Source organism: Spironucleus salmonicida, chromosome 7 (genome assembly GCF_000497125.1).
Source record: "Spironucleus salmonicida strain ATCC 50377 chromosome 7, whole genome shotgun sequence".
Classification (NCBI taxonomy): Eukaryota; Fornicata; order Diplomonadida; family Hexamitidae; genus Spironucleus; species Spironucleus salmonicida.
In genome coordinates, this window is record NC_090602.1 from 238,775 (window position 1) to 257,912 (window position 19,138).

The 19,138-nt window shown below is 29.4% G+C and overlaps 14 protein-coding genes across 14 annotated transcripts; 6 read left to right on the forward strand and 8 right to left on the reverse strand. All coding sequences in view use genetic code 6, as the record gives it.

Moving 5' to 3' along the window:
* Positions 1-468: 468 nt before the first annotated feature.
* SS50377_26823 (uncharacterized protein) lies at positions 469-2,634 on the forward strand (the record flags this gene model as incomplete). The annotated part of the gene is made up of 1 exon (XM_067910629.1): positions 469-2,634. One exon carries the CDS (start codon positions 469-471, stop codon positions 2,632-2,634), a length of 2,166 nt encoding a protein of 721 aa, XP_067761316.1.
* Positions 2,635-2,702: 68 nt separating this feature from the next.
* Positions 2,703-5,084, forward strand: SS50377_26824 (Vacuolar protein sorting 35; the record flags this gene model as incomplete). Its single annotated transcript, XM_067910630.1, has 1 exon — positions 2,703-5,084. One exon carries the CDS (start codon positions 2,703-2,705, stop codon positions 5,082-5,084), a length of 2,382 nt encoding a protein of 793 aa, XP_067761317.1.
* A 39-nt stretch (positions 5,085-5,123) lies between these two features.
* On the reverse strand, positions 5,124-6,482 carry SS50377_26825 (Alpha-tubulin; the record flags this gene model as incomplete). Its single annotated transcript, XM_067910631.1, has 1 exon — positions 5,124-6,482. One exon carries the CDS (start codon positions 6,480-6,482, stop codon positions 5,124-5,126), a length of 1,359 nt encoding a protein of 452 aa, XP_067761318.1.
* An 880-nt stretch (positions 6,483-7,362) lies between these two features.
* SS50377_26826 (uncharacterized protein) lies at positions 7,363-8,055 on the reverse strand (the record flags this gene model as incomplete). The annotated part of the gene is made up of 1 exon (XM_067910632.1): positions 7,363-8,055. The coding sequence occupies one exon, from the start codon at positions 8,053-8,055 to the stop codon at positions 7,363-7,365; it is 693 nt and encodes a 230-aa protein (XP_067761319.1).
* A 67-nt stretch (positions 8,056-8,122) lies between these two features.
* Positions 8,123-8,539, reverse strand: SS50377_26827 (uncharacterized protein; the record flags this gene model as incomplete). Its single annotated transcript, XM_067910633.1, has 1 exon — positions 8,123-8,539. The coding sequence occupies one exon, from the start codon at positions 8,537-8,539 to the stop codon at positions 8,123-8,125; it is 417 nt and encodes a 138-aa protein (XP_067761320.1).
* Positions 8,540-8,702: 163 nt separating this feature from the next.
* SS50377_26828 (T-complex protein-10) lies at positions 8,703-10,346 on the forward strand (the record flags this gene model as incomplete). The annotated part of the gene is made up of 1 exon (XM_067910634.1): positions 8,703-10,346. The coding sequence occupies one exon, from the start codon at positions 8,703-8,705 to the stop codon at positions 10,344-10,346; it is 1,644 nt and encodes a 547-aa protein (XP_067761321.1).
* Positions 10,347-10,461: 115 nt separating this feature from the next.
* SS50377_26829 (uncharacterized protein) lies at positions 10,462-10,839 on the forward strand (the record flags this gene model as incomplete). The annotated part of the gene is made up of 1 exon (XM_067910635.1): positions 10,462-10,839. One exon carries the CDS (start codon positions 10,462-10,464, stop codon positions 10,837-10,839), a length of 378 nt encoding a protein of 125 aa, XP_067761322.1.
* An 82-nt stretch (positions 10,840-10,921) lies between these two features.
* SS50377_26830 (uncharacterized protein) lies at positions 10,922-11,347 on the reverse strand (the record flags this gene model as incomplete). The annotated part of the gene is made up of 1 exon (XM_067910636.1): positions 10,922-11,347. The coding sequence occupies one exon, from the start codon at positions 11,345-11,347 to the stop codon at positions 10,922-10,924; it is 426 nt and encodes a 141-aa protein (XP_067761323.1).
* Positions 11,348-11,417: 70 nt separating this feature from the next.
* On the reverse strand, positions 11,418-11,822 carry SS50377_26831 (uncharacterized protein; the record flags this gene model as incomplete). The annotated part of the gene is made up of 1 exon (XM_067910637.1): positions 11,418-11,822. The coding sequence occupies one exon, from the start codon at positions 11,820-11,822 to the stop codon at positions 11,418-11,420; it is 405 nt and encodes a 134-aa protein (XP_067761324.1).
* A 61-nt stretch (positions 11,823-11,883) lies between these two features.
* On the forward strand, positions 11,884-13,560 carry SS50377_26832 (TRNA pseudouridine synthase; the record flags this gene model as incomplete). Its single annotated transcript, XM_067910638.1, has 1 exon — positions 11,884-13,560. One exon carries the CDS (start codon positions 11,884-11,886, stop codon positions 13,558-13,560), a length of 1,677 nt encoding a protein of 558 aa, XP_067761325.1.
* Positions 13,561-14,388: 828 nt separating this feature from the next.
* SS50377_26833 (uncharacterized protein) lies at positions 14,389-14,877 on the forward strand (the record flags this gene model as incomplete). Its single annotated transcript, XM_067910639.1, has 1 exon — positions 14,389-14,877. The coding sequence occupies one exon, from the start codon at positions 14,389-14,391 to the stop codon at positions 14,875-14,877; it is 489 nt and encodes a 162-aa protein (XP_067761326.1).
* Position 14,878: 1 nt separating this feature from the next.
* SS50377_26834 (uncharacterized protein) lies at positions 14,879-16,552 on the reverse strand (the record flags this gene model as incomplete). Its single annotated transcript, XM_067910640.1, has 1 exon — positions 14,879-16,552. The coding sequence occupies one exon, from the start codon at positions 16,550-16,552 to the stop codon at positions 14,879-14,881; it is 1,674 nt and encodes a 557-aa protein (XP_067761327.1).
* Positions 16,553-16,603: 51 nt separating this feature from the next.
* On the reverse strand, positions 16,604-17,317 carry SS50377_26835 (uncharacterized protein; the record flags this gene model as incomplete). Its single annotated transcript, XM_067910641.1, has 1 exon — positions 16,604-17,317. One exon carries the CDS (start codon positions 17,315-17,317, stop codon positions 16,604-16,606), a length of 714 nt encoding a protein of 237 aa, XP_067761328.1.
* Positions 17,318-17,384: 67 nt separating this feature from the next.
* SS50377_26836 (uncharacterized protein) lies at positions 17,385-19,004 on the reverse strand (the record flags this gene model as incomplete). The annotated part of the gene is made up of 1 exon (XM_067910642.1): positions 17,385-19,004. One exon carries the CDS (start codon positions 19,002-19,004, stop codon positions 17,385-17,387), a length of 1,620 nt encoding a protein of 539 aa, XP_067761329.1.
* Between the last annotated feature and the right edge of the window lie 134 nt (positions 19,005-19,138).

Below are 19,138 nucleotides of genomic sequence, written 5' to 3' on the forward strand. Positions count from 1 at the left end.
CAAGAGAATGTTTATTGTTAACAACAAATAATATATTATACTTTTGTTATATTTAATTTAACTATGATATATCATCAAGCACTATTTTAAGAATATTATAAAATTGTTCTACCTAATGATCTATTCCTGTAAGAGAAAAAGAGCTTGCATAATAAATAACCGTTTATAATTATAATATTAATGATTAAATATGGGAAAATTAACACAAAGTTAAATTAATATTTAAAATATATCATAAATAAGTATGTTATAAGTAAATTCTTTAAAATGAGTTAACCAATAATTTAAGAAGATATTGATAAAATATATGAATTCTTTGATTTAAAATTCAAAGATTCAATTAATAAAGATTCATATTTTATATTATCGAAGATTATTGTATAATTACACCAAATTCGACCAAAATTTTTAAAAACGTTACCTGAATTATAATCGCGATTTTGTTAAGATTTATTTTAAGTTATATAAATGAATAATTATTGCATCTCATGTCTTAAATTTATTAATCCAGAAGATAAAGAACTTTAACAATCTAGAAATACCTGTCCAGCATGTGGAATGAATTTTTGTTGCGGTTACTGTTCATCAGATCTTACTAGCCATCCATGTTAACTTATTACAAAAATTAAACTTAAATCTTTATTATTTAACCCAGAAATCTAAACTATGCAGCTTGAATCTAAAAAATTAATTAACTAATACACCTAGAGAAAAGAAGAAGCAGATAATATATTAAACTTAGTCGATACTGTTTAGACAGCAGATTTACGAAATGATATGATATTAAAGGAGTCCTAGGAATATTATGATATAAAAATTTAACCAGTTTACAAATCACTTTTTTAGAAAAAAGATAAATAGCTTATCAAAAATACATCATAATAAGAAATTAAATAAGTTTTTGATCCATTTCTTTATCCTTATTTCGTGCGGATTTGTGACCTATATTCAAATGGTCTTTAAAAAATCAAGTAAAATTAAAAATATATAGAACATTGTTCCATAGAGGTATTATAATAAACGTCATTATTATCGTCCAAGCAGATGAAACTCATAACTGGCTTTAATGAATTTGTATTTCTGATAAAATAACTTGACCTAACCCAAACCAATAAAGAACTAGTAAATTAGTTCGCAAAAGGTAAGGAAATATACGATAAATTAAACTCAATTTTGACGACTAACGATGTAACGAAAATGATTAAACTTCCATAAGGCATTAAAACCTTAATTTATGAATTATATATGTTAGTTTGCAAGTATATGTAATCGAAATTGATAAATAATGTTAATATTCTTGTTGATTAGTATTAAAAATCTAGTGCTAAATCAAAATTTGCAGAATCATAGATTGGCATACTTGATTTTGAAAGCAAATAACATTTTGATACCAATTTGGTAATTTCTGATACAATTTTGTAAGCATAAGCAAAAGAGGTAGAGTTAAAGTAAAAACTAATGATATTCTAGGCAATTCCTATCGAAACGTTGTTTCATGAGAGTAAGCATTAATATATTAACTAAATTTATGAGAATTTTAATGGATTAACACAAGTTCATGAAAAGAAAATAGAAGTTATAGAATAAATTGCTAAAATAAATAAAGTAGATGACAAGCAATCTGAAGATACTAGTATTATTAATTAAACCTGCCCCTAGTAAGATCATGCTAATGATAGATTCAGTTTAGCTAGAGCATTACAAATCAATAAAAATGAAGAAAATTAAATTCCTTAGAAGCTATTTTCGTCACGAACTAAATCAAGATCATCGTTATAGAAGTGGTAACCTCGTGCAGGAAATGCTTATAAACATATACAGTAATCTAAGTAACCATTAATGCTTAGTCAGGTTTTGATAGGTCAGTAAACAAATTTTTAGAAACCTTAAATGTTTACCCGTAAAATGATATGTATAACATAGAATAAAGATAAATTATAATCAGAATTTACAGATTTTGTTTAGGAATTACAAGATAAAACTAGTAAAAGGTCATCATCTACCAGTAATATCAGTAAATGGGATTAATTAAGAAAACAACATTAAAAGAAGATAAATGTGTTTGACTAAGCTAAAAATTTAAGATAAGATATGGAAAAGATACGCAATAGTGCTAATTAGTTGTTATAAGTAAATATATTATAAGACCAAACCAAATAAAAAGAAGAGCATCTCATTATTGATACTAGAATATTACATCCGTTTTATAAAGATTTTATACACTAAAAAGCGATACAGAATTATAGACATTAGTCAAATATTTGGTATATTTTCACTTTATATTTAAATGTTTAAGAATATATTATGAGTTAATAATAGTATAGATAAAATTGTATATAAATAATACGTGATCAAAAATATCTAAACTTTTGTAGAACAAAATAACTATATATTGGCTTTAATAAAGTTTGTAAGTATTCTTCTTAATAAAGGTTAGAGCTTAAACCTAATAAAATTGCTTTAGGTACAGAAGGAGACAAGCGTATTGATTTAGTTAATCGGTTAGTGGACAAACGTGTTAACATTATGCCTTCTAAAGCTAGACGTGAAATGTATTAGAAATTACGATCATATATTTTTGAACTTAAAGGGCTTAGAGACTTTGATGGAATAGTCATGGGTGAGCCAATGTGAATATTTTGTTATTTATAAAATTATTGTATATTATTAATTGGAATAATTGATTTATTACTTTCCAATTAATGTTTCAGACTAAAGTTAAGTAAGATTATATCTAGTATGTTCAAAATACTGATTTTTAAACTTAGTGGTTAGAATAAACATTATAAGAATTAGGTAAATCCAATGGTGAATTTGAGTCAGTTAAGTATTCAGGAAACTTATTTGCAATAAATGCTGCAGTTGTATAAGTATTCAGCATACTAAGAACTGATATCTTAGAACCTATTTAGTACGATAGACTTTTTATGTAAATAAAAGATTTTATTTAAAAATTGTATGAATTTTATAAAGCATGTTGCTCAGATTCATCTCCAGTATAAGGAAAGCACGACCCAATTAGACTTTACAATGAGATGTCACTAGTATCTAAAGTAGTTCCTAGAGTCTATATGATAAGTATTATTGGTAGAATTCTATGTGAAAGGGTTCAAGAGAAAATAAGTATTATTTAACGCTCTAAAAAACTCACAAAATCCCAAAAATAAGAAATAGTTATGCTCTAGAAATCGTAAGATGATATTATAACAGATATTTCGTCATAAGCTCATGGTATTTAGAATCCTATAATTTTAATTTTCTTTAGAAATTACTTAATTCAAACATTTACTTCTTCACCTAATGTTATATTTGAAAATTTAACAGAAATGAATCGATTTTATGCCAGAACTTAATTTGATCCAGCACGAACTGCAGCTGAAGCACGTAGAAGAGATGATCGCCGCACTTTTCTTGGAAAAACTATTGCAGATGGATTTTCTAATTTTCTTATAAATTCTCAAAATTGTGCAGAAATTCTTCCAAAGGTACTTTAGGAAATTACATAATCTACAGATAATCTTGCATAAGTTTAAATACTCAATGCAGCTATCTCACAAATGCCAGTTTCGCTAATTCTATAAAATTTACAGATTCTTTTAGATCAAATTACTACGAATATAATCGGTACAGGTGCATTTCTATAGTGTATAGAGAAAATATATCAAAATATTGAATAAAATAATTACGAAATCATTTGCACAGCAGGGATGAAGCTAGCTAAATTAATAGTCAATTAGTACTATATAGATGAACACGAACTAACCAAGCTTTTAGCTTTAGGTGGCGGAGTTAAATCTAATTTATCACCCTGGATCTCAATATTATCATATCTAATGTAAATTGGCACTCGAATCTGGCCAGACGATTTAAGTAAAATTAGTTTTGCTTTTGATTTAATATTGTAAGTTCTTTATCCAGAAATGGATGATTTTGTAAACGAAATAGCTCTTGGAATTGATGAAAATGCTATTTGTTTTATTGAAGAGGAAAAATTATAGTCTTAGAAAGAACGTAAAATGAATTTAAATGACTTTGGAAAACGTAAAATGAGTGGGAAAGACGAGATTTCTATTATTCAGCTAATGGTTGGCCCTTTAAGTTACTTAGATGCATCACTGATAGTTCCATATTGTATGTTGGCACCTATGGTAGTTTTACGTGAATCAGTAGAAAAAGAACGAAAAATAGAATTTTGTGTTGAATTAGCAAAATAAATTATTATTCTAAATCTTACAGATGAAGATTTTTTAGTTTAATAAGAGGCACATGAAAATTAAGGTAGAAATGTTGTTTAAATTTGTTCAATACTTACCACTTCACATTCTTTTATTTTTGCTCAGCTTTTGCATAAAATTCATGGCTCAAAATAAGTGTATCAATTGTTAATAAATTCTGAAATTATACTTTCTGAAACTGCTTCGACTGATATTACTCCTGCTTTGTTTTTCACACTCTTGCGTGATAATTATGCATCAGAAGCACTATTTTCTCTTAATTACTTACCATCTTAAAATGTTTAGTAAATAGTATTTTTAAATCTTTAAGCCGCTCGTCTTTCTGCCGATACATTTAATTTCATTCGTAACGCATTTGAAGCATTTGAAATTTGTGCAATTAGCAGCCAGCAAAATACTCTTATATCACTTTTTGTTAATAAGCTTATGGAGATAGATTTGGGTGGGGAAGCTTAATGCATTGTGAGCCGTCTCGTGGCTGCAGCGTGCAATTTACTATAACGTGAGTAACGCTGTGTCGCATTGTCGAAAGTTGTCGTTTTATGTCGAAAAATTGATATTGAAAGTGCTGAACTAATTGATAAATGTAAAGAAATGAGCTTGAAATGGGGTAGTTTTGTTGAAATTGAATAAATGAAAGTAATATTGGGGGAAATTGAAGTTGAGAGAGTAGTTTTTGAAGGTGGATAAGACGACTAAACTTAGATACTTGAGAACTCAGAAGGGAATAATCAAATTGAGGAAAAAACTAAAGTAGGTGAAGAGGTTTAAGTGGAAAATTAACATGTGGAAGAAGAGATTTATGAGATTGAAGAAGTAATCGAAGAAATAGAAGAGATCGAATAGTGATATGTTGGGAATTTGTTTAAAGTGAAATAGATGAATTAATCAGTAGTCTTCTTCACCACCTTCACCTTCCCCGTCAGCAACGGTATCCTGGCCGATTTCTTCATAATCCTTCTCGAGAGATGCGAGATCTTCACGGGCTTCAGAGAATTCACCTTCTTCCATACCTTCACCAACATACCAATGGACGAAAGCACGCTTTGCATACATGAGGTCAAAGTTATGATCCGTTCTGGACCAGACTTCGGCAATAGCAGTAGAGTTGGAGATCATGAGGACAGCACGCTGAACCTTGGCAAGATCACCACCAGGGATAACGGTGGGTGGCTGATAGTTGATACCAACCTTGAAACCAGTAGGGCACCAGTCAACAAACTGGATGGTACGCTTGGTCTTGATGACGGCAATAGCAGCGTTGACATCCTTGGGAACGACGTCACCTCTGTACATCATGCAGCATGCCATGTACTTACCATGTCTGGGATCACACTTAACCATCATGTTTGCGGGCTCGAAAACAGAGTTAGTGATTTCAGCAACTGTGAGCTTCTCGTGATAAGCCTTCTCGGAAGACACAAGGGGAGCAAAAGAGCAGAATGGGAAATGGACACGAGGATAAGGTACTAAGTTGGTCTAGAACTCTGTCATATCAACATTAAGAGCACCATCGAAACGGAGAGAAGCAGTCATACCAGAGATCATCTGGGCGACAATTCTGTTGATGTTGGTATAAGTGCAACGCTCGATGTCGAGGTTACGATGGCAGATATCATACATGGCTTCGTTATCAATCATGAAGGCACAGTCGGAGTGTTCAAGCATGCAATGGGCAGCGAGAACAGTGTTGTAAGGTTCAACTACTGAGACGGCAATGGAGAGAGAAGGATAAATGACGAACTCGAGCTTGGTTTTGCGACCATAATCAACAGAGAGTCTCTCTAGCAGTAGAGAGCCTAGACCAGAACCAGTACCACCACCGAAAGAGTGGTGGAGCATGAAGCCCTGGAGACCGGAGCAGTCGTCAGCGAGCTTTCTGAGTCTGTCGAGGACGAGGTCGACGACTTCCTTACCAACAGTGTAGTGACCACGGGCATAGTTGTTGGCTGCGTCTTCCTTACCGGAGATGAGTTACTCAGGGTGATATATCTGTCTATAAGCACCGGCACGAACTTCATCTACGACGGTGGGCTCGAGATCGATGTAAACGCAACGGGGTACGTGCTTACCAGCACCAGTCTCAGAGAAGAAAGTGTTGAAAGAGTCTTCGGCGACACCGATGGACTTGTCAGAAGGCATCTAGCCGTCCTGGTGGATACCGTGTTCAAGGCAGAAGAGTTCCCAGCAGGAGTTACCCATTTGGACACCAGCTTAACCACAATGAATATTTATAACTTCCCTCATGGTAATTTGAAGGAAAGGAAATTTTGCAAGTTTTATAGTTTGCGCGTTTGTTTTAGACTAAATTTAGACATGCATATAATAAATTCAATAGAATTTCTGGTAAACTGAAGATATATATTGTTGCATATAAAACTTTTATAAAAATTTATCATTTTTCCATATAAAAATTGTGTTTTTTTAATATTAATATGCTAAATCGTAATTTTTAGTGTAACTCTATACTAGAGCTATAATTACTAAAATTCAATTATAAAGAACAAAATTGTATACAATTTATTTTAATCTATAAATATATTGGTTAATATTCAAATATATAAAAAGAATATATGTTGAATTTCTAATTTAGTATCAGTTTTTATTTTTGCTTATATATAAATATTTTATAATAAAGTAAGATATTAGCATCTATTTATATGACATATAAATTATAACTAATATTTTATTTGATATTAAGAATACTTATAATAAGAATATGTTGTTGGAGATTAAATGAACATATATTACTACTTATAAAAATCAAACTATTTTACATATTAGAATTAATAAATTTTACGAATAAAAGGAATATCTGCTGTTATTCAATATTTGATTACCATTATTTGCAGATAATTTCCTAGCTATACAATTAAATAAGTGAAAATTACGACTATTTATTAAAATCTATTATATTTGGAAAACAATAATAACATACATATTTATAAATAATATTATATCATATTCTTTGGTTATATTTCTATATAATTAATGATGTAATTTATTTATAAACGCATTTAGTATTCTTAGTTATTCATTAAATTTATGAGTCTTGTTTAATTTAAAGTACATTTTATTATCTAATAGGAAAATTATTACTAATTTATATTTAAAGTAATAAAATTAATCATTATAGTAACAATTCTAATTATTAAATATCAACTTAATTCGCCAATAACCCATTATTAAGATAATCTAATCTCCTATGCTTCTCTTATATAAGTTCTTCGAAAATATCATTCATCATGATTGTATCAACTGTCTATGGAGTTACAGCCTCCGTTAATCCTATAATTAATGAATCGTAACATAATCTATTGTTTAAATACTTAGCAGTATCTTCAGAATTACAAATTATTTACTGAAGGAACTAATGTATATCAAAATCTACAGAAAGTCCTAAAAGTGGTTATAAACCAGCTTTAAACTAGGAAAGCCGGTTAAAACAAACAGTAGAAAAATGAAATGCATATTTTATCTTAGTTTTGCATTATCCTTGGTAGGCATCTAATGTTTAAAAAATATAATCGACTAAAGAAATATCTGTGAATGGTTTGACATTAGGATGTGTAGCCTGAGAAGATAATAACCCTAATGTAGGAAATTTATAAAGCATTAAAAGTTGACCTACTTCCTCTTCGTGTAATTAAAATTTAGGGGCTATCGTTTCCGTATTTTATAATTATTTTACAAATTGAACGTATTCTACTGGAACTGTCTAGATTAGTATTTTTGCACACTATTATTTGGAATCTATAGCAGTGAACAGTTTCCAGTCAGTAGTTGAGTATATTAAATTTCTCTGCAGGAATCTCCTCATCAAGTATATGTAATAAAGTCAAAACAAAAAATAATTATATTATTATTATATATTAAATAATATTTTATCAATCTATATCTTGATCAGGATCAGACATTTCATTAAGAGCAGTTTCTATTTCATTGTCTAATGTATCTAATTCAAATATTTTAACTTCATCTTCTTTATCCTCCTATTTTAATTCTAAAATTTACTCTGCCCGTTCAACGTTATCCAATATCCTTTCAATTTCAATTTATTATTTTAGGAGTTTATCTCTTTATACAAAAATTGTTTCCTTAGCATCTTAAAGTTCTTTCAGATGTGCTTTGAAATCTGGGGCTTTAATCTCTGAATTAAGCGCATTTTTTAAAATATCATTACCGTTTTAAAAAGCGTTTTCAGAAGGATTTTATGTTATTTTAATATTTTACTATACTTTTTCAGCAAACTCTTGAGCTTCTTGCTTAAATTACGCTAGTTTATCTTCGAAATTATCTGCCATTAAATTACTAAATTATTACAGTATATAAATGAATTAATAATCAATTTAAAAATTAACTTTTGCCTTTAAATTTATAATTAATATTGTATATAATTATAGTTATTATTAAAATATAATTATATAATTCTATATAATATAAATACATATATTAGTGAATTTTAAAATGGACTTTGGCTCAGATTCTGATATTGATGATTTCTTAGCCTTAGAAAAAGAAATAAGAAACGAACCAGCCCATAAATTAGAGGAGTTTGCTCGAATGTTTAAAACAAAATCGCCAGGTTAAGATGCATTCGGGGACCTAAATATTTTAGGGTAAGATACACCAATAACGCATCAAAACGAAGATTCCTACTAGTTTGATCATGCTGAATCTGATTATGTTCATCAAGAGTCTAATAAGAACCATATTAACGACTCCCTAAACGATTCTCTGAACTCACATTTAGACGCCTCTGCAGTTAACTTCAAGCAGAAAATCGAGGATAACAAGCCAGTAGTCCTCAATGATATCTCGCGGAAAGTACTCAAAAAGCACCTTTAAGCGCCAAAAGAAGTACCACCTACTGAGGTAGATTTCGACGTCCAACTCAAGCAAATTGATGGCGAAATCCAGAAGTACCAGTCTCTAAACCGTTAAATTCAAGAAGAAAAGCGGAATCTTAAACTCGACTACGACGGCCTTTTCCGCAAATTAGAAGCGGAAAAACTCGACTTTGCAGCATTTCGCAAACGCGAATAGGCTGACTTAAAGCGGTAAAAGTAACTTCTGGAAGATGCTCGTCAGGCGAGATAACAGAAGGATAAAGTTTCTGCAACGCTAGAGTAGTAGAACAAAGCTCTAGCGGACCAGATGACGTCGCTAAAATAAGATATGAAGCGCTAGCAAAATGCCGCGAAAACGTAGGTCGATGGTGTGCGTTTAAAGCTTGAATAACAAATTTAAGCCAATTAAGAGTTGGTGGTGAAGCTTGAAATTCAGGACAAACAAATTCCGCAGCTGAAATAGCTGCAAAAGGGTGGATAGCAGAATAACTAGGCGAAAATCTAGGAACTAAATTCTATAATTTAAGATCAAAACGATCGCATAATGCTTCTATAGTAGGATTTACAAACTGAAAAATCACTCAGTTTGCTTAACAGATAAAATACTAAGGAACCTGTGAAGGTCGAAAGTTTCAAATTAGAAGCTAAGAAGGAGCCAGGTTTGACTAAATCTATTTTTAAGACAGTTGAGTAAACATAAAATAAAGCAGTAAAAAACGATAATGGTCCACCAAAAACTCATATTTCAACTTAAAAGAAGAGTGGAGGGTTTGTCGATAGGAAGAATTTTCAAAACATACCATTCTTTGAAAGCTAGGAGCTATTTGATCAATTTAATAACGATTTGGAATAATATATAGATAGTAGTGTAGTTGTATCCTCCAAAAAGCTATCAGATCGCGAGGAATTTGCTTATAAATCAGGAGCGAAGCGCTTTATATTTAAAAACGGTACTGAAAAAATTGTGCTACCTGATGGAATTACTGATATTTAGTTTGATAACGGTGACATAAAACGAGTGGAACCTTCTACAAGCGGTTAAATTAGTATCTATTTTTATGCAGATGTAGGCACTTTATTTACTTAGCTTCAAACTACTTAAGGTATGGTAAAAGTGTATAGATTTTAAAATGACTAAATGGAAAAGCATTTTGAAGATGGAAGAAAAATAGTGTATTACCCAGATGGTACAATGAAATATGTGTATACTGATGGTACAGAGAAAGCTGTTTTCCCAGATGGTGAAGTAGTTTATAACTGATGTGAAATATTTTTAAATACATATTTTCAAAATGGAACCCTATAACATATTTATTTTTAAATTCTTTATAATATCAAACTGTATAATAATACAAATTATTCATCGCTCCACATTAATGTTTAATATCAAAGATTTATTATTTGTGTCTGACTTACCACCAACTTATTCACCTGTTGCTATGGTTTGCTTTTCTACAACATCACCAGAGGCTCGTCAGCAAATTACTTACCTTTCTACGAAAAGTTTCCCTGCAAATATTATTTTTGCGACGTTAGACTCGGTATCTCAGATTACACAAATAGCTAATTCACACCCTAATTAATATTTTGCAACTGATAAGGACCAAAAACTGCGCGCATTTTTAGAGAGGAATGTCCCTAAACTTTAGGCAAGTTCGTTCACATTTATTTTAGTGAATAATAAGGTAGTATGGAAGGGATCAGTAGAAACTGATGATTTCGCTTACTGGATCGACCGTGTAAGTACGATGTGACGGTTTCTATTAAGGTAAATTATAAAAAAATGCTGTTTGTAATTTTACTTTTAGTTGTACTATTATATTATATTAATATAAATCACTTATTAGATTTAGAACGTTTCAAATCAATGCATTCTCTTTTGCTTTTGGTTAAGTATTAAGGATAGAGCCTTTCAAAAACACATTAATTTAATGGCTCATAATCAATAGAAGATTTCAGGCAGGCTAAATTTCGTTTAAAATTAACAGGCCGCTTTTTAGGCATATCTATGAACTAAAACTATGGAGTTTAATCAACTAAAGAATGAGTCAAAATAGAATCATGATGTGCATATTTTTGCAGTTTGTGAGCTTCCATATACAATTTTTCTCTATATTCTTTAAATCTTTTATTTTACTTTGGCTAAATAAACAATGTTTAGTCATAATACTTGTTAAACACTATATCAGTTGAATTAATCTTAGTCAGTGCCATACGGTCTTATACTGCTTAAAGTTATTGTAAAAAATGATTATCATTCATTTTAATTATATGTATATAATGATATGTAAAAATATTTTAAATAAAGTATCTAAAATCATTTCAGTTTTTCTCATACTACACGTCGCCATTTTCTAGCAGGCATGATTGGTAATCCTCCCGTTAACTTATGTTCTACTGCATCATGAAATTCACATTTTGCTTTGGGAGTAGAAATTTTAAACGTGATTTCTTAGGTGTTTTATAATTTTTAAGAACTTGTCGGAAATGCTACTGCATTAAATGAATAATCAAAAGGCTTGACAACATGCATAACAGTTGAGTTTGCACACCCATACTTAGTATTATAATTTTTTCGTTTCATCTCAATTTGTTTTTTCTCTTACAAAACTTGTTTCTATTACTCTCTAATTCTTTTGTTAAGGAATCGTTCTTAATATTAATTAAGAAATTACGACTCATATCTTTTTGTACCAAAATGTTTGTCAATTATTGTATACAATTTATCTTCTTGCATTTGCGGAAATAAAGGGTTGTAGTATTTAGTATATAATATTGTGGATTTTTCTTTCCTTAAAATGACTTTAATAAAATCTATCAATTCAGATTTTGTTGTTAGAGAACTAGATTTGCAAGGAAATCCAGAATAAATCAAAAACTATAGTGACCCATTTGAAAAGGAATTCTAAACGTTTTTAGCATTTTTATAACCTGGTTTCAAAATACCATTGATAGATCTAAAACCAATTCAATCTATTATTTCATCAGAAGATTATGAAAAGATGTCAAATTTCATCTAAAATTTTACCTTGAATACCACTCTAACTATCACAGCACCAGAGTCCAAACAAGATCGCACTACACTGCATATGTTTATAAAAAGTCTTCATATTCCAACAATAGAATCATCAACATCTAATACAGAAATTATCATAGTTATACATCAGAAAATAAAACCACCAAAGATTCCAAATTCATAGCGATATCTCCATTTTACACTAGAAAAATCAGCTTTGGATACAAATTCTGCTCTTGCTCTTCTTATTAAAAATCTACCATTTTATGCTAAGTATTTTACTATCAAAGATTTTACTTACAACGGGATTAAGGATAAAAGAGGTGTTACGAGTTAAAGAATTTGTGTCAAAAACAAGGATTCCTGGCCCTATTACTTCATTAATGCTGCATCTAAAGCATAAGAGCTCATGGTAGGTGATTTTGCATTTTCTGATGATTTTCTGAATCTCAATCAGCATTCTGGGAATGAATTCGAAGTGGTTTTTAGAAAATGTTAAATTAGCCTATTAAGCGAATTGGAAAAAATATCAAAATATGGATTTTCCAACAATTTTGGTCCACAAAGATTTGGTTCTTGTAGCATTAAAACAGATGAAATTGGGGCATCAATTGTTTAAAACAACTTTGTTAAAGCTTTGAAATAAATAGTCATTAATAGCGTTTAGACGTGTAAAAATTATAATAACGAGTTCAATAATCTATAATTTGATTAATAATTTGATTTTTCACTTTAATTCGTTAATTCGGGAGAATTTGTTCGCGATGGTGGAAAAATTGTTAAAATACTGTAAGAAAAATTCAGTTAAAGTGATTTTACGAATTAATAAGCCAGAGAAGTGCTAGAAATATGCCTTCCTCGTAATCTTTAAACTTTCTACTTTCACGCTTTTTAGAGTAAAATATTTAATTTTTTGACATCAAAATTATCGAAAACACTTTAAATTGACGATTGTGTGTAGGGAAACTGTGGCTAAATTTTAAAGGTTCATGAGGGAAACATCGACCAATTTACAATTTTTGATAGGGTTCTCCCATTAATAGGTTTTAGCACATTCAAAACCACTCCAGAAATCTTTGGAAATAACAAAATGTTAACAGAAGTAAACATACTTTTGAAAGAGTTTGGAGTGGAATTGGAGACTTTTCCTTCATTTTCTAGGAATTTTTTGGCCCCCGGTGGTTGGCGTAAGGTCACTAATAAACCTGTGGGGATTGAAGTCTAGGTATTTTAGCATGATGAAATAATGGAAGAGTTTTATATCTAATAACGTAAGTTTAATAAAATATCAGATTCGGATTGTAATAGTTTAGTACATAAGAATTTGTCTATTATAGCTAAATTTAGGCTAGACAAGTCTGTCTACGCAACTGAATTGATTGGAGAAGTTTTAGGCGAAAGTTACGATCAGGAAAAATAAAAATAATTAATGATCAGTTATGGGATCAATACTGAGTGATTGGATGTATTCAAATGTTATATGTTTTAGTATGATACATGAGTTTCAAGTAGTTGGATTTTTATAATCTAATCAATATATCTTGGGAAGATAATAAAAAAGTATAGAACACTACTAAAGGTTAATTATATAATTTATTTTAGCTAACATATCTTTTAATATGTATTTTCAAATTGTGATTAACTTAAAATAACATATGATTAAAATTTATCAAACAGATTGATTAAATTAATAAATAGACATTAATTTTTAAAGGATAGTTATCTTATATAATCAATTAATAAATCATATTAGTAAGCTTAATAAAACAACTGTTTGAAAATAAAACAGTAGATATAATGCTTTATTTGACTTATTTGTGCTAATAAGTAACATTCACAAGCCTTTTATCCGCTTTATTAGCATATTATTAAATTTTTTTAATAATTTCAAACAGGATTACTACAAATTTATGTTTAATTATATATTTTAAATTTAATTAAATTTAATATAGAGAATATCAAGATAATTGAGTACAAATTACAACAAGTTATAATTTAGAACTTAAATTCTAAATTATATTCTTATTTTATTAAATAATTTTATGTAAGGAAATAGATTCTATCCAAGGTTCAATTTTAGCAAATTAATTTAAATCAGGATTAATTAGTAAAAACTTATACAATATAAATGTATATATGCTGATAAAATAATAGATTACTTATAAATATGCATATATAAAAGTTTAGTTTACAGTAATAAATTATAATTGATTAAGTTAAATAAAATTTGAAAATATCTAATAGTATTATATAATTATAATTATATCTATAAAGAATATATTTACAAATGTTTGGATGCGTAATTGACACTTATGGTTATACTGATTAATTTAGTCAAGAGGGTACAAATTATATACTATAAATACCTTAAATTCATTTAATTAACCATATCTCTCTTTTCTGTTATGACTAATCACAATTAGCAAATTTAGCATTTTAGATTTCAATAATTAATGGTGATTAAGAATTAAAGGTAGGATTTTTGACTGATTTTTAACCAGCAATTACATTTAATCCTCCAAAAGTACCTCCTCAATAAAAAACATTAATTTAATTGTCTCTGTGCAACTACAATGACGTTTTTGTTTAAACAGAACATCTATTAACAACAGATGAAGATGCAATGGTAAATTTTTAAACACAAAGAATGCTTAAAAATTTTTAAGAGCATCTTTAAACACAAACTGTTGAAAACAACAATTAAGTTTATATTCCTCTAGCTACAATAAAGAAGTGGAAGGATCAATATATCTAATACTTATATAATACAAAGTGAGTCATTCTAGTCTTTTTACATTGTCAGTTGGCGATTATAATAATTTAAATCCTGAAACCATAAAAACAATCTCTTCCGCTGTAATATCTTATTCCACAGATAGTAAAAACTGGACTGAAACAAGCTGATTCTATCCTTTATTTTAAAATTCAAAGTTTTTAATTTTATCCCATTTGTAGTCAATTATTTCAGGTAGAACATCATAGTTTAAACCAAATGCTTTAATTTTGCCTAATTAATAATAAATTTTTCTAAATTTTGCCTCAGGAATCACAGAATTATCAGAAAACTATCTAGGCCAAATCTTGCTATTTTTCAAGACTTAATTAAGTGTAAATAGAACTGGATTTTTAGTGTGCTCGACTTTCTACAGAAGTTTGACCAAATTGTTACCCAAAACAGGGTAAACTAGATCAATATAACTATATTTTGTAATATTTTCAGAAGTAATTATTTCTAGTTAGTTTTGGTCGTTAAAAACAAAATCGTCAATTTATAACTCAAGGCCTGGACGCTTGCTCATAGTTTATTGAATAATTTGGCCTTAAAGATAGTTTAAAGCTGAAATAATATAAACTAAAAGGTCTTTTTGAAATACTTTATCTAAAATATTAAAAAATACGAATTGATTTTTAAAATCCTAGATATCCTTTATGCTATTAAATACCTTTTTGAGTTTTAGCTGCTGCAGAATCATACCACATACATCAAAATTTTTATATTAACCTTTGACTTAATCAATAATGAAAATAAATGCCTCTTCCATAGGTTTATCAATAATTTTGCTTGTCATACTTTCAAATGTTGAAATGACCAACATGAACATAGCATCTTTAAAATTTTTCTACAATATGTTAATACCAATTTATTCAGGTTGATATGTAGTTGTACGAGTTTATTTTGATGGTGGTAATCTTACTAAAAATGGATCTTAAAGATGTTTAATTTATTTTATTATTTTTTTATTGGTTTATATAAAATCGACAGTAACTAGACGTTTCGATTTTATATTTTTATCATCTAAATATTCAAAATCTCCTACTTCAATTTTAGCTTTTGCTGCTGCTTTTAATAGCATCGATGGATAAATATTTTTAATATTATCAATAAAAACATTTTAGATGGTTGCCTATTAATATTCTACAAAATCGAAATCTTATAGTTTAAATGTATTAAACCTAGGCATATATGTTAATAATTATTAAATCGCATCCGATGATGTAGCTTAGATACTAAATTTTATTGTAAACTTAAAATAGTTACATCTACGTAAAGGCTTTGGGCAAGCTCTGGGTATGAGAACATATTTCAATACTTCAATATTTAAAATTCCTGGTTTTGTTGAAGTGGCTGAAATTTTAGGTAATCTATATCTGAGAAACTCAAAAAAATCAAAAACTTAAAATTTTTTGGAATCTGTAGGAACTCCAATGTCAATTTTTGATCCTTATTTACCAACCGATATAAACTCTTTGACCCTATCTAAGTCTTCTCTAGATACTACTCTGTATAATTAAGAGTAATCAATATTTTCCGTATTATATGGATTTTCAAAGAACTCTAAATAAGGTTATATCAAATCAATAGACTCATATTAATCTATCTTACAAACAATTTTTTTTGGTTCTTTTCGTTCCATTTCAACACAGAACTTAACGTCCTTAACATTTATCATTTTAAAGTGGAAAATGAAATTTAGCAGTTATTATATATAATGAATAGATTTTCAATCAAAAATAATATCTTCCAAAAACTCTAAATTGTTTATTCCTTCTCTACTAACCTCTCTAAGTTAGCTTCTTAACCCATCACTTTCCGCAAGCAGTAATTAATCTTTTAATTTTCTAATTTCTGCCTCAGCAACCGCTGCTCTTTCCATTTATTAGCTAGCAATCATTGAATTTTCTGCATTTTCTTATAATATTTGTAATTTCTCCTAGTTTAAAAACTAATTTTCCTCCTCTGCACGAATTGCTATCTTTTTGAAATTTTCAGCATTTTCAGCTAGTTCTAAAAAGTCATTTTCATTAAAATTCTGATACTTTTTGATTTATGATGCAGTCAAAGGGGCATTCTATTCATATTCATCTGGATCGAATGTAAACTTTTATGTAATTGGTGCAAAATCGAATTGAGGAGACGCTATTGGTCCGTTAGATAGAGAGGAGTGAGATGGAAGAGGAGATTTTTAAAAATATTTTGGCTATATCTCAGTAGTTTAAGTGATATTTTGATTATTGCACATCTAATTCTGTTAGATATTTATCTTTTGAGATAAAAATTACGATTAAAGATTAGATAAATCAGTAATAAGCTATGAATTTTGTTTCTTTGCTGCAAAAAATTAATCACAAAGATAAATAATAGCTGATTGTTCTGTTTAATTCAGTTTAGACGAGTTGGAAAGCTGAGAAATTGTTTCCAAAATATTAAATTCCATAATTATGGAGTGGGCAGAAATATAACATATATATGTATAAAAATGATACAAAATTAAATTGTTTGATTCACCAACCATTACCATTATTATTGTAATCTGTGTTATTATAATCTTAGTTAGTGTCATAACCATTGTTATCATTATTATAGTTGTTTGCATCGTAATCATTTCCACTATAATAATTATCAGTATTATAATCTTGTCCTCCAGCATTATAATAATTATTAGTAGCCTGGTCGTCATAATAATTATTAGCAGGTTGGTCATCGTAATAATCTCCAGCAGCATAATCTCCTGAACCTCCTCCAGAACCTTTCATTTAACCTAAATCAGCCAAATGTTTGTCAGCTTATTCAGTGAAATGACTATATAAACCTGATTGCTTAAGGGCCTTGATTCTTTTTAACGCATCATCGTCATCATCGTTAAGTAGATTAGCCGAAATAGCAGTTTCTGTATAGCTAGTTTTAGGAGCATCTTTCATTAGCAGAGCTGCGACTTCCATAGGATCCATACTCTTGAATTCGGATTCTGGCTCATCTAGTTTAACTTTTCCGGTTTTTTCATCATAAATTGATGTTGTCTTTTACTCAACTATTTCAGTTTCCTATTCTTATATTACTTCGTTATTTTCTCCACATTCTAGGGTTTCCGGTTTATCATCTTCCTAAGGCTCGCTAATGGCGTTTGTTTTGTCAATAATCACTTTTTCAGCATCAACATGCTCCTTCATCGGTGTACTAGCCTCACTTCTACTTGGACTTGCCAATTCAGCACCTCTAATGTCTGCCATAGCCTTATTAGTAGAATCGCCTAAAGATTTCAAATTTTAGGTTATATGTTTGCTAGTATCCCATGATACCTTTCCTCCAGTTTAAGGTAATTTTTCAAGGCTAGCGTTAGGATTATTGTGATGCACAATACTTGTTGCGCTCATAGTAATAATCCCAGTATCTACATCGTAATGTAACAGTTTTCCATAAATGCTGCAAATTGATCCCTGTTTTACCGTTGCTGGAATCTTCACACTGTCAGGAAAATTAGCAACTAAATCTTTATTCTAAGAAATTTTAGGGAATAACCGAGCCTCAATTTAAATAGTTGAAAATTGCACAATTTAAGCAGTTAATATGATATCTAAAGACATAAAGCTGTTAAAAATATTATTGAAAGTGTCAGGATGTGCATTTTTCAAATATTCACACCATGAAAGTGGTGTCTGAAGGTCTTAGTTTAATTAAGTGATATCTTTTTAGGGAGTGATAGACGCTAATTGAACTGGACCGATACCATAGTTCAAATAAGATATAGTAGGGATTCCACTGTTAATTTATTCTATTTTACCAGTAAAATCAACAGTTTTCCCTATTTGATCACTAAAAGGAGATGTGGAAATTGGTAATTTAACAATAATATCGTAAGGCTTGTCAGCATAAATAGAAGGATTCATCTATATACAAGCTATGTTTTATGAATCATTAAATGACACTATTTTACCAGCCCAATGGATCGTTCTGTTTATTTGCTTGGATATTTTGTCTTTTAATAATCTCTAAGAATCCCCTTTAAGGAAAATTGAGATATCTGCCCAGGTATACTACGAATTTGGACCTGTTGGAACAATAGCTGGTGCAGGTGGTGTGTAAACACTATGTGGTGTAGTTGGAAGTGAGTTCTCGACGCCCATTTTGATTTATTGGAGTGGGGTATAACCTTATTATTATATATCTATATCTGATACTAGCAGCATAAAATTTTTGAAAATATGATAACTAATACTTTGTATTATATATGTATATATTAACTTATAATAATATATTT